Consider the following 15,179-nt stretch of genomic DNA (forward strand, 5'->3'; position numbering starts at 1 on the left):
AAATGCCATACTAGTATTCATTTCAAAAGTTCTAGAATACAAGAGCAAGGATGTGATGCTGAGGCTTTATAAGGTCACTGGTGAGGCCTTACCTTGAATATTGTGAACAGTTTTGGGCCTCTCATCTTAGAAAAGATGTGCTGGCATTGGAGAGGGTCCAAAGGAGGTTCACAAGGATGATTCCAGGAATGAAAGGATTATCAAACAAGGAATGTTTGATGGCTCTGGGTTTGTACTCACTGGAATTCAGAAGGATGGGGTGGGGGGGGGACCTCATTGAAACCTTTTGAATGTTGAACAGCTTAGACAGAGTAGATGTGAAAAGCATGTTTCCCATGGTGGGAGAGTTGAAGACAAGAGGACACAGCCTGATGAAATAGGGGCACCCTTTCAAAGTAGAAATGTGGAGAAATTTCTTCAGCCATAGGGTGGTGAATTTGTGGAATTTGTTGCCACATGCAGCTGTGGAGGCCAGGTCATTGGGTGTATTTAAAGCAGAGATTGATAGGTTCTTGATTGGACATGGCATCAGGGGTTATGGGAAGATGGCCAGGAACTGGGGTTGAGGAGAAAAATAAGGATCAGCCATGATTGAATGGCGGAACAGTCTCGATGGGTCAGATGGCCTAATTCTGCTCCTATGTCTTATGGTCTTAAAATACTTATTCAAGCCATTCCCCAATTCATTGTCCTCTATTACTACATCTACAGAATCATTTTCCAGCAGTCCGATGTCCTTATCTTATCTCTCTTTTACACTTTATGTATCTGAAGAAACTATTGGTATTCTTCATAGTTGTTTTGTCTAGCTTACTTTCGAATTCCATCTTTACCTTCTTAATGATGTTTTTGTTGCCTTCTGTTGGTCTTTGAAAGCTTCCCAATCATCTAACCTTCCCACTAATTTTTGCTCTATTGTATGCCCCCTCTTTGGCTTTGACTTCTCTTGTTAGCCACGGTTATGTCATCTTTCCTTTAGAATATTTATTCCTATTTAGGATGTGTATATCCCATGCCTTCCAAACTGCTTACAGATATTTCAGCCATTGCTGTTCTGCTGACATCTATGCCAGTGTTCTTTTCCAAACAATTCTTACCAACTCTTCTCTGATGCCTCTGTAAATCCATTTACTCCACTGTAATACTGATACTTCAGACTTCAGCGTCTCCTCAAATTTCACAGTGAATTCCATCATATTATGATCACCTGTCCCTAAGGGTTCTTTTACCTTAAGATTATAGCTGGGATGTTTGGATAGGTATATGGATGGAAGGGGTATGCAGGGCTATGGTCTGGGTGGTGATCGATGGGACTGGGCAGATTACTGTTTTGGCACAGACTAGAAGCATTTCCATGTCTAATCAGCGCCAAGAGATGCACAAACAAGACATAAACCATTTAATTATATAAGTTGTACCAAGTGAAATCAAAGTGAGATCACACTTCTTACTGGTATATATTCGGCCTATACTTTGTGGTCAGTGGCTAACACCACATGCTCATCAATCACCAGATGAGCTGATCTAATTCAGTTCACTTAAAGCAGATAGTATAAACACAATTTAATTTATCTACACAACAGAATAATAAGCTTGATAAATGGATGAAATTATTACCCTACAAACTACAGCCTCTTGAACTGATGTGGATAACTTCATTCACCACTACTTTGAAATAATTCTATGACCTACTGACTCACTTTCAAAGTCTCTTCACAACTCATATTCTCGGTCTTATTTTTTACTTGCACAGCTTGCTTTCTTTTGTACATTGGTGTTTCACCATCTTTGTCTTATGTATAACATTTTATTGTACTTTTTTCTGCAAATGCCCGCAAGAAAGTGAATCTCAGGGTACTGAAATATGATTACATATTGCTTTGAACTTCGAACTAAAATATAAAAATATAAAAAATAAGGAAAAACCAGCACATTAACTTTGTTAAAATCGTGCACCACTTATATCATTATTCTTTTCAAGTCAGTGGTTGTTTAACAGTGATTATTATTCCATAACATATTTTTTCTCTCTCTCTCTCTGGATATCAGTGCATAACAAATTGAATTAGTTCGTTTTGACATTTGCCAATATTGGTAGGTAACCACTGGAGTTATTTTCTAACTTTTCATGTCAATTGAGTAAATGTTTCAGTTTTGAATTGTACTTTAACCATGTCTGAATGATCCCAGAATATTGCATAGGGAATCATAAGCAAGACAATAGAAAATAATACAAGGAGGCAAAAGTGAATCTGGCTTATTGAGTTCTGTTGCCAAATGTAGTAGTTCCCTCCTTGTTATTCAAACTTAAAAATAAAGCGATCATATATTACCAAATACTTTCACAATACAGTTGAACTATTGCATCAAAATAATTTTATTTTTTCTATTTATTAAATCATTATATTATTCAATTCATATTGTGACCCATGGATCAATACTACTGGGACACAAGCCAGATTTTGATTGACCCTTGCTGGGTCACCTGGGCATGAGTGTCTGATGTTGAAAGACCCAAAACACCTGATGACCCCAGGTTACATCACCTGAAGATGTGACCTAGTGCATCATAGGATGTATCTCCACATCAATAGGCACATAAATGAAGCCTATGTTTTCAGTTTAGTTTTTCAACTTTGGATTCTGTGTTTAATTAACTTATCTGTACAAGCTAATTAATCTTCATTTCATAAAACGCTATAACAGAAACTCCAATAGATGGCACACTTGACCAAACTAAAATTTCTTGTTGTCAATTTTGACAAAAGAAGTATTTAACTTCCGCCTATCAGGAATAAAATATACTTTCCTGTGATCAAAATGTAAAGCTCTATCAAAACACTGTTTTCAAACAAAAATCTACTAGTTACATTTAGGCAGGCTTTTACTTACAACAGTGCAGGTAATACCTTGAGCTCTGTACTGCTCTGGTGTATAGAATTTCTACCCTTACTCTTTCCACTTAGTTTCTTGCCAAGCTTATTTTTTCTCTACTCTTTTCCCCCCAACTCTAATGCTGCATGAGGTTTTCCACCTCTGGTCCACCTTTGTAAAACTAACTCTAGCCCTTCTTAATCTTTTTATCTTTCCTCGACTTTTGATCCTTTTCACCATTCTACTGCCTGCTAACCAAAATTATTGGAAGGTACAGTACATTAGTATGTTTTACTCTCTAACATGATTGTTCTTGATTTCAGTTATCTTCTTAACCACACTAACTTGGCCTGTGAACAACATTCCCTTGAACTGTTTTTACAGCTGCATGAACCAACTGTTGCTCTGAGCAGGAAATTTTTACACGACCTGAAACTGCGCAACACTTTAAAAGTTTTTTTTTGTAATATGCATACCATGAATATTTAGACTGAAAATTGAAAAATCACATACAATTGATTTTTTTAATTGAAAGGTATAATGAAACACAGTGCAACAAAGAAAATCTTTAACGTTTTGTAAACTTTTTCTAATCTGTCTTTATTCCAGCTGTCCGGCAACAAAGGCTTTGTGTGAAGGAACATTTCAGTGACTTTGTGGTGGTGTACCCGCACAGTTTAGAGGGAACAAGTGCCTGTGAGCTGCATGAATGCATTACTGAGACTGATGGTATCACTGTAGTTGCTTACATAACTGTTCCTCAAGGTCAGAAAAGATTTAACTCTTATTTTTTATTTCTTATTAAAATGTTACCATGTAATACTTGTGTGTCTGGTACAACACTGCAAAGACCTATAACAAAAGGTACATGCTTTTTTGAGATAGTGTCATAGTTCCAATGCCATACTTTAGCACCTCAGTGTGTAACTCTGTCAATTTCTGTCTTATACTTTTGTATTTGTGCTTGATTTAATGAAGACTTACAAAATAAAGTTGTGCCAAGAACAAATTAGAAGGAAATAATGAGCAACACACGTAAAAGGCCAGAAAGACAACAATCAAGAACTTTGTAATTTAATTTTGTCATTCATAAGAAGCTTACAACTTATGATATCCTAAGAGATGCAGGGGTCAATGGACAATAAGACAAATTATATCAGGAAGAGGGGCTTCTGTAAAGCAACCGTAAAAGTTTTAGTAGAAAGAAGAGAAACTTTTGTAAAGTTATTCAAAATTATGAGCTGAATAAGGAGAAATTTTCAATTAACAGAAGGATTACCACCCCAGAAAATTCAAACACTCTACTTAATTCTGTACTTCATGTTCATTTTTCCCATTCTCTTCTTCATTCCCTGAGAACTTGTCAAAAATATTGGAAAAAGGTTTCCTGATTTCTACTATTCTATTCATAAAAAAGTGTCCTGCTTAGCTCCTAATATGAATGCTAATTTTAAGATAACATACATCCAGTGGGAAAACATACTTTTTGTATCAAATCCATTCATTTAAATTACTTGATTAGATTACTCCTTAAGTTTCTAAAGTTAATAAAGACAGGACTCATGAAATTTATCCTTGTAATTTAACTTTTAAATCCTGGTATCTCTCTGCTGATATCATTTAAGCTAGTATTTCCTTCCTGAGGTGTCCAAAAATAAACACTTTGCTTTGGATGAGATCATTCAAAGGCATTTCCAGTTTCCCAATGCTCTTTAAATGCAATTAGCTTTCCTATTTAGTTTTTGTCTGTGCACTTGCTTTCAACGATTTGTGGACATAGACAGCGAAACCAAATTTGCTCTCTAGATGTCCTCTCACCCTTAAAAAAAGATGTAACTTTCTCAGATCTAGCTGAATAACTTTATGCTTTTCTACATCAAACTTAAATTTTGTTCACTGTTTTAATTTTTCTATATTCATTCATAACTTCATGCCATTAATTTAGTAAAACCACAAAGCAGCTTTTAACTCTTTAATCTAGTTAATTTATAAATCGGCTGGATAAATTTAAATCTCAGTATAAAATTTTAGGAAATAACATACGTGATTGCAAGAGGCGGTTGAGGGTTGTAACCTCAGCCAGCTGCATCACTAACACAACCCTTCCCACCTGTGAGAACAACTTCAAGAGATGATGCCTCAAGAAGGTGGCTAACATCATTAAGCACCCTCTCCATTTGGGACATGCCAGTACCATCAGGGAGGAAGAACAATTCAAAAACAGCTTCTTGCCCTCTGGAATCAGATTTCTGAATGATCCCTCAACCCATGAACACAACTTCATTATTTCTTTATTCGCAGCATTTATTTTGTAATTTATAGCAATTTCATACCTCTGCACTGTACTGTTGCCACAAAACAACAAACTTCATGTCATATTAGACAGTGATAATAAACCTGATTCTGATTCTGAAATATCATTTGCCAATATTCCATCACCTAGAGAACAAACTCTAATCTCGGCTACTTACAACCAATCATGAACCAGGTTTTACTTTTTTATTTCATAATCTTTCACGTTCACCCATAACCTCATGCAAAATGTGATAATCCTTTATAACATAACAAGGAATTAGATGGATATATAATAAGACAAGCTTGCCATGCACATTTAGCAGATTCAGCGGCCACAATGTTATTCTCAGACTGAGATATATTTTAAAACCACTTTTCAATTTCAGAAAAGTATTAAAATTTTGCGTGAATCAGGCAAAAATAATTTTCTTTTCCAATAACAAGAAAACTAGTCATCTAGAAATTCTACCATGTACAACAACATTTTTAAATAGCATATAATCAATAATGATCAAAGTCTAACTGTTATACATAAACAGGTACTTCTCACACTGGTGAGAAGAAGATCGTTGCCATTCCTTCTTACAGATGATGTGTCTAATCATGTCAAACAGTGTGCAGTGTATACTTTCATATTACTGACAAGCTAGCCACTAAAGTGTGCCTTGGGGCATTATCAGAATAAAATTTCTCTCATTTAGATTTGCATAAAATTGCCAGAGTCGCTGTGCAATGTTAGCATGTAATGTTTTTTTCTGGCTCTGTCTATTTTATAACCAGTATGTTCTTAATTATTGACAAAAGCACTAGATAGGTTTCATAAGTAATTACATATTTGGCAACTGTAGAATAAAAGAATACAGATAAAAGTTGAATTTCTAAGACTAGCCTAATCATTCAGTTTTAACTTCACCTCCCCATCCATTGTTTACAAATCAATATAAATTGTTTTCCTGAGGTTATCTTTAAAGGAACGAGCAATGTCACTTTTTGATTCTATGGGGCTTCACAATCATTTTCTTGTAAACAAAGTTATTTAGTAGAATGAAAGAAAACACCACGTTTAAATCTTTTTTTCAACACAATTAAATACCTAGTAGGTTAAAAGTCAATGCTGTAGCTAGTTATATTCTACAAAGATATAAAAGATGTATATTCAGAATGTCTAGTTGTAAACCAAATACTTACATCCCATGCTAGCAATTTGTTATTAGGGATGATCATACAGAATTAATAGATTTAAGCATGAAATATTTTTGGAGGAAACAAAAACAGGTTGAATGATGTGGTTGTGAAAGTGGGTGGGAGATCTAACTTTTTTAGCTAAAAAGGAATTGCCACTAGCAATAATATTTATGTACTGTCAGTCCAAAATACATCACTTCAATACTCACCTCCAATACTTGGTCACCAGCCCAGAGCCTATTATCTTTAGCAGCTGCTCCTTCTTCATATACTTCATGAATAACTATTGCATTCTGAAATAAATTCATAGTTTAACAATTAACATTACCAGAATTTGTATGCGTTTAGAAACAGTTTTCAAAATCGTTTTGGATAAAATTCATTATTATGCAGTACATCGTTTTGACAGGCAGGCTAAACCAGGTGAGGGTAACTGGGGGTAATATACCGTGGTGAAAATGGGGACATGCCTGTCCGAGCATATGAAGTCAGCTCCGGCTGATTGGGTGGATGAGATCGAGGGTGAGATCCAATGGCCAAGAAAGCGCTTCATGTAGAGCAACACAGAATAAGACATGGTTATCCATTGCAATCAAAGAAGACCCAGTGTGTGATGACTAATTGTACCACTGGACCTGGCCTTCCAAGGAACTGGAACTGTCCCAGTGCAATGGCTTTTCCACTTTAAAAACTCCACCACACAGGTTTCACAGTTACTGTTGGATACGATGGACCGTAAATGAAAAAAAATTAGGGTGTACACCAAGTGCAGAGAATAGACTGGCTTTGTATAATGCTTTTAATCATTGCATCCTCCAAATCTACATTTTCATTGTAACATTCAAGATAAATGTCGATACCTTCAAATCCCTCATAGTTCCTAACTTGTTGAAGTAGTGAAATCATTTAATTTTTACTCTTGGCTGTTTCTGGAATCTCCAAGCCTGAATATTTGAAACCGCAGTGAGCAAAACAATTCTGAGTTGTCTTACTGCTTATTAATTGCCAACTATCAGTAAGAAAAATCACTGCTTTTTCAACAGAAACACATAGAACTGATACTGTTTTAATGATGTTCACTTTTGTACTGTGTAGTGTCTAAAGGCCAAACAAGTTCACACAACTAATGCTTGTCAGAATCTGCCTGGCACCAGTCTCCTGTCCCAGTTAGGTGGCATTGTGTCCCAAATAAATGAGGGAAATCCTGGCTGTTTTCTCGATTAGTTTTTGTTCATTAAGAGTTGTCACAATTACTGAATGGACCAGTTAACCCACATCCTCTGTAGATATGTTTTCATTGATGGATATCAAAAATAAAGGCTTAGTAAGGTTTTTGCAAGTGCACTGGTCTGAAAATTCATTATTTTCAAAACAAAATTTTAAGAACTGTCAAGCTGGAAGAATGAAATACAAATAGAAAATGCTAAAATATCCTGCAGGTAAGACAGCATCCATGGATAAAGAAACAGAGTTCATGTTTCAGGTCAAAGACGTTTTATCAGAAACCTGCACACTAAACTGAGAAGATTCTGGGCTTTTAAAAAAAAAACTTCTGTACCTCTAAAAATGCATGGCCATTCTGTTGTATTAATTCATCTATATACATGCACATTGTATGTTTTGCGATAGTGTAACGATGGCCAAATGTTTAAAACTATGAGCTAGGCATTTAGCAGCTCCAGAGTATACAAGCTGTGGTAATCAGATCAAGTACTGCCCTTCATGGAACCACCTGATTTTCATTTCATACATTCCAGTAGGATTTTTCTTTGGACAAAAATAAAGATACGCACACCAATGAACACACAATGGAATTCTAGGTATATATGCTTAATGTTTCAGATCCGTACTATTAGTGGACTGCCACTGAATACCAAATGAAAAAGACTCCGCACTATATAAAGGATTTCTGTACCTCAAACGTTTGCTACTCTTCCAGTGCATGAGCATCTAGATATACAGAATCAGCAGATTTGATTCCTATTCCCCTTCCGACATGTCGGACCTTGGCCTGCACTTGTGCCAAAATGAGGTCACCCTCAGGGTAAAGGAGCAACAGCTTATATTCACTCTCCTCTCCTATCAGATTCAGTTTCTCCATCCCTTGACCTATCCCACGCATTGGATTTCAGCTATCATCTTCCAGCTAGCCTCCTTCCCCTCCCCATACCTTTTTATTCTGGCATCTCAGCCCAAAAAATCCACTATCTATTCACTTCCATAGAGGCTGCCTGATCTGCTGAGTTCCTCCCTCCAGCATTTTATATGAGAATTATTTTTCCTGGCTTGGATACCAATTACAATGGCTTCCAGGCTAATTCATGCCAACCTGTCAGTTGAAGCTGCCTTTTCCTGTCACAGGTTGTACCTGTACAGATCAGTTTCTTTCAATGTCCAACATGCATATAGTTTAGTACGATATTCTGAAGGATGTTGTTGAGGAAAAGCTAGTTCATATAGCTTCAAAGCATGCCTGTCATTGAGCAGTGCTGGAGTTTACCTCATGCTCTCCTTCAGGCCTGCTCACATTGCCTCTTCCCATCCTCACCCACCTTTAAACTCACAACCCAACAACTGGTCTCCTAAGCCAAAAGCCTATTTCCCACCTACCAGCCAATCAAGTTCTATGCAGCTTTCTCCTCTGACTGCAGTCATATCGGAATTTTAAGTAAATGACCCACAACAAACAGAGCATAGACAAACCTTTCTGCAATGCACTGATATGCCTCTGGGGGTATCAACAGATTTTTCAGTGTATAATTCACATCTAAGCATAATGTTACTTTAATTCCCCTTACACAGGCCAAGCACCTTCTAGCTTTAGAAACATTTCACAGCTTGGTTAAAACATAATTTTGCAGAAAAAGCAACCAAAATGCTGAAGGAACTCAGCAGGTCAGGCAGCATCTATGGAAATGAACAAACAGTCAACATTTTGAGCCAAGGTCCTTCTTCTGGGTCTATTTCAATGGCCTTGCCTGCTAAACTACATCATAATATTCTATTTACTACTCTGCAAAATAAAAAATATAACTTGCATTCCTTATTTTAAGTCTTGTGTTATACCAGTCATTAAGAGTAATGATGAAACATTATACAATTCCCTTTAGCCTTCTCACATCCAGAAAGAGTTTACTCACCAACAATGTGTCCCTTCCACCCACGATACTGAGTCCAAGCCCTGAACGGCCCTTTGAAATTTCCAGGACAGTTTCTTGGCCTGAGACTATAGGACAAGTTGCTGGATCTGGTACCATTGCAGGCACGGCTGTATTAGCTTTACAAAAATGAGAAGTATGTATGATTAAACTGAAAAAAGGCTAATGAATATACAGAAAGTTCATTTGACTGCCAGGCTCTGAAGAGAACAGCATTGCCGATGCTCTGGGAACTGTGGGTTCTGAGTAAATCATATGTATTAATAGATAATCTGCAACTAGAATTCTAGGTAGCCTCTCTGATAAAGAATTTTCTAAAGCAAAAAATGATAGTCATGAAATCATGAAAAAATTTCTGAATAGTCCATGAACTCATGACTATCCTTACTACTTTGCTCTTTTTTGCACTATCCATTCATCCACCTAACTATTCACATTTATTTTTTGTATTTCTTATTATAACTTATAGTAATTTGTTTTATGTATTACACAATACTGCTGCTGTAAAACAATAAACTTCACAACATATGTCAGTAAGAATGATCTAAGTCTGGTCTACAGAGATACCAGGATCTACCTTTAATGTCAGCTTATTGTTTCTTAAATAATTAAGTGACTTTTACTCATGCTGCTCTAAATAAATTTTATTCCAAACATTAACCAAACTTTGCACAGTAAACAATATCTTCCTTATCACATCTAGAAATAAACTTTAGGTGATATTTGGGGTTAACATTTTCCAAACAATGTTAAATATCTTGTAAGATCACTTTTCAAATGGCTCCTTTAGAGTCAGAGAAATCTCATTCTAGCCATGATACAAACACTAGGTATCAGCCTTGTGATTCTTCTTCTTGGTGCCTACATGATTTAGATTTAGACACAAGAGATTTTATCGTCATTCTTCCTTCCCCAACTTGAATCCAGCTGCCAATCACCCATTTGCACCATGATCAACCTATTACTTGCCAGCTCTTGCCCCAACCCTCACTATTCCCCTCCCCTCTTTGAACTGGCTATCTTCCCTCTGCAGTCTAGATGAGGGACTTAACCTAAAAAGTCTTCATGAATCTCTAAACATTTGATGGTGTTCTTATGCTTTGGACACTAGAATTAGTCATTGAATTCCACATGTAGTCATACAGCACTATACTGTTTAATATACATGATCTCTAATCTATTAGCAATTCTATTAGCTACTTTGTTAGATGCTCTATGTAACAGTACTGGCTTTAAATTCACTGAAATATGTTAATATTTCAACATTTTTGAGGCATATACATTTCAAAAGACCATAAGAAATAGGAGCAGGAGTAGGCCATCCGGGCCATCGAGCCTGCCCTGCCATTCAATAAGATCATGGCTGATGTGTCTGTAACTCAGCTCCATCTACCTGCCTTTTCCCCATTAACCTTAATTCAACATATTCTGGTGAATAGACATCATTTGGCTCTAATTGTAATCACTCCCTGTCACAAAAATATACTTCCCAGATTTTACCATTTAGATAATAGAAAATTACACAATATTGATGATTAATTTTTCTCTGTATTCTCAGAGCTTGTTCCACTTTGATGTCATAGAGGGCATTAGAAGTTTACACTGATCCACCACTCAATCATGTCCTGCCTTCTAAATTTATTGTCTACCCAACATACAATAATGACTACAATTGTATAGTAATTACTGCTACTTTGAAATTACGAAGGCAAAAACTAGACTCTGCAAATGAGCACAATTAAAAGGTGATACTGCATAGATTATAAAATATGTATTTATATTTATCAGTTTGTGAATGAAGTCATTGGATTTCCAGATAGAATTTAATAAAATTTGAAATAGATGAATATTGTAAACAAGTAAAGATTAAAATACAGAAAAAGAGGAAGTAGGCAGAGGACTATTAAAGAAAATTCTCAAAGTTAATTAAAGTACGGCTCAGACTGGAGCTAAACTGCTTAGAGGGTCTCAAGATATTTCTTGAGGATTTTGCAAATTACTTACATTTATTTGTTTTGACCTGTGCCCCTGTGCTGATTGCAAAAGTGATTTGGAAAATTTAATAGTCAGCAGAACTTCAGAAGTAGCTTCTGACTCTAGTTCAAGGTTCTTGACGGGAGAAAGTCAATAATGAGAGTATATCTGAACCTCTTTGCTTAAAGGTGCATCATCAAACCTCAGCCTATGTTGCCTTATTGACAATCCACAAGACTTTCTCACCCACATGATTTTTTTTTAAATTTTATTTTATTTTCAGAGATATTTGTTCCAGAAATTAGACATATAGATAGCAGGGCAACTTCAATAAATGCTTATATGTGGTACATCAGGTTTAGAGAAGACAAGGCTGTAAAATGAAAATGCAGCATGCTTGTGAAATAGTACTCCTACATAGATTATGATGTAAATGGGTAACATATCACAATGTAATCAAGAGACAGCAATTAAGACAGCTTCAATTAACCTTCAACTATCAAAGAAATAGTAATAGCAGCTAGGTTTCCATTAGCAAGCGGAAAAGTTGGAGGTACTTACTGTTATCCGAAGACTCAGAATCTGAGTTAAGGTATGAGAGTGATGGAGGGGCAGAATGTTGCAGGGAACTCTCCTCACAACTGATAGTCAACTTTACAGCTCCTTTCGCTTTTCTCAGGAGGTTGATAGCCTACAAGAAAAAAGTAATTCAGAAATCAATGCAGGTGTCCCCTGCTTTATGAAAGTTCACTTTATGCTACTTTGCTTTTATGAAAGACTTACATTAGTACCTGTTTTCACTAACTGAAAGAAGGCCAAAGAGGATTTTCGCTTTTACAAAAAAAGGCACTTTAAACTTATGTTTGCCTTGAGAAAGACCACCATGACCATGAAGCCTTGTGTGGGCAGGTGTGTGTGTGCTGATTTTTTTCTACAAATTGGTTTTGGCTAAATGTTCCTGATTCTGGTAAATGAAACTACACTGTACATACATTATTTCTACTTTATATTGGCTGTGTATTTATCATATCATTCCTGCTTTTACTATATGTTACTGTTATTTTAGGTTTTATGTGCTATTTGGTATGATTTGGTAGGTTTTTTTGGGTCTGGGAATGCTCAATAATTTTTCCCATATAAATTAATGGTAATTGCTTCTTCACTTTATGCCATTTAGGCTTATAAAAGGTTTCATAGGAACGCTCTACTTTCGAATAGCGGAGGAAACCTGTGTATCTAATTTTAATCTGCTGATAACGTAGAATATGACTGGAACATACTAATCTTTGGCCAGCAGTCCTACAGAGAACTGCCAGTTAATTGGCCTGCATTGGTCAGTTCTTTGTTTATATTTGCACCCCAACTTTCAATTGCAAAGGTTAGAAAGGAGGTGGAGGTCAGAAACTGATTTCTCTAACCTCCTACCTTGGGAACTTCTCCCTTCTCCAGCCCTGTATCTCTTTCACCAATCAACTTCCCAGCTCTTTACTTCACCCTTCCCCTTCCCGGTTTTACCTATCACTTTGTGCTTCTCTCTCCCCTCCCCCACCTTTTAAATCTACTCAGCTATTTTTCCTCCAGCCCTGCCGAAGGGTCTTGGCCCAAAATTCAACTGTACTTTTTTCCATAAATGCTTCCCGGCCACCTGGGTTCTTCTGGCATTTTGTGTGTTGCTTATCAGATATCAAGCATCACTCAGTCCATGAAATCAAACTTATTACCTTTGTCAAATTGAGCTGATGTACTCTTGAGGTCTGATTAAATAATTTTCAGAAAGGAATCTTGTCACTGTAAAAACTTATGTGCAAAATATTCATGATATTAATTTACTGAAACAATTTATTCAGTTTGCATTTATTATTAAAATACAAAACCAGATTCAAATTTTCAGAGAACTATTAGGGAAAATCAAATTACATTGCCTGTTGAAATTTAATTAGTAGCAATAGATATTACTGTCAGTTTAATTCAAATTCATACAGTTCAAGATGAGTTAAAGTTAAAATTGTTCCAGCCTGATTGTATAAATGAGCCTAAAACTCAAAATAGGAAGAACTTTTCCTTCCCAACATTAATTTCTTTGTCATAGTTATAGAGTCACAGAAACAGGACATTTGGCCCTCCAGACCAGGTTGACTGGTCCCATCTACTTGCATCTGGATCACAGGCCTCCATGCCCCTCTCAACCACATACATACCTATCCAAACTTCTCTTAAATGTTGCAATTCTCCACCTCTGCCAGCATCTTGTTTCACACTCACATCACCTTCTGAGTGACAGAATTCCCTCTCAAGTTCTCCTTAAATATTTCATCTTTCCCCCTAAACCTTTGACTTCTAGTTATAGTCTCACTCAATCTCAGGGAACAAAGCCTGAATGTATTTACTTTTTTATACCCTTCAGCATTTAGTATACCTCTTTAAGATCTCCAGTGATTCTCCAAAGTTCTAGGGAATAAAGTCCTAACATATTCAACCTTTCCTTATAACTCATGTCCTCCAGTCCTGGCAACATCCACGTAAATTTTCTCTGCACTCTTTCAAACTTACTGATATCTTCTCTGCAGGTAGGCAACCAGAACAGCACACAATACTCCAAATTTGGCTTCACAAACATTTTATACATAACATCCCATCTCTTGTACTCAATGCTCTGATTTATGAAGACAACCTTAATTTTATAAATTGTTTACAATACTATAGCACTCATTATGTTTTAATTATGAACAGCTGGTGAAGGACAGCCTTCATTGTTTCATCATATTCACTTTGGCAGTGTTCTGCTTCACCTCGCCCATCTATATCAGCAAGCAATGTGTTAAAAACCCTCATACTACATTATAAGCTCCTACGTTTAATGACCACTTTATTAGCTACTCCTCTGCTTAATAAAAGTAGCCACTGAGTGTATGCTCATGGTCTTCTTCTGCCATAGCCTTTCCACTTCAAGATTCAATGTGCTGTGCATTCAGAGATGCTGTCCTGCACACCACTGTTTTAATATGTAGTAATTTGAGTTACTACTCCCTTTCTGTCAGCTTAAACCTCCTCCAACCTCTCTCATTAACAAGGTATTTTCACCTACAGAACTACCACCCAGTGTAAGTTTTTTTTTGTTTTTTTGCACCATTCTCAGTAAACTCTAGAGATTGTTGTGTGTGAAAATCCCAACAGTCAGCAGTTACTGAGATACTCAAACCACCGCATCAGGCAGCAACAATAATTCCGTAGTCAAAGCCACTTAGATCACATTTCTTCCCCGTTCTGATGTTTGGTCTGAACAACAACAGAACCTCTTGACCATGTTTGCATGCTTTTGTGCATATTGAGTTGCTGCCACATGATTGGTTGACTAGATTGTCTGCAGTAATGAGCAGGTGTACAGGTGAACCTAATAATTTGTCCACAGAGTATATGTTCATGTGCTGAATAGCCATTTCTCTATACCATCAAATCAACTCATCATTTATATCTTAACTTTCTGTCAGTGTATTTCAAGCAATAAAATTGAAGCACTGAGAGTAAGATGCTTAATTTTATAAAGCTGTCTGCAGGAATTAAACACAGAACTATCCCGAAGGCTGTTCTGTTTAAAATTTAAAATTCAAGATGGCGGTGCGATGCAGCTTGCAGCGGCCACTCCGGAGCTGATTATCTGTTATTTGTGAAGCGGGGTGCCGTGCGCAATCATAA

General features: G+C 36.5%; 1 protein-coding gene across 9 annotated transcripts in view; it reads right to left on the reverse strand.

Moving 5' to 3' along the window:
• Positions 1 to 15,179, reverse strand: part of LOC132401931 (inaD-like protein) — a 299,063-nt gene that overhangs the window by 62,135 nt on the left and 221,749 nt on the right. For all 9 annotated transcript variants that reach the window (XM_059984281.1, XM_059984284.1, XM_059984283.1 and 6 more), the window contains 3 exons: positions 12,048 to 12,177; positions 9,495 to 9,631; positions 6,564 to 6,647 (listed from right to left, as the gene is read on the reverse strand). In XM_059984281.1, coding sequence (XP_059840264.1) covers positions 6,564 to 6,647; positions 9,495 to 9,631; positions 12,048 to 12,177 — 351 coding nt within the window. The remainder of the gene's footprint in view (positions 1 to 6,563; positions 6,648 to 9,494; positions 9,632 to 12,047; positions 12,178 to 15,179) is intronic.

The sequence above is a fragment of the Hypanus sabinus genome, chromosome 11 (genome assembly GCF_030144855.1).
Source record: "Hypanus sabinus isolate sHypSab1 chromosome 11, sHypSab1.hap1, whole genome shotgun sequence".
In the NCBI taxonomy this organism is placed as follows: domain Eukaryota; kingdom Metazoa; phylum Chordata; class Chondrichthyes; order Myliobatiformes; family Dasyatidae; genus Hypanus; species Hypanus sabinus.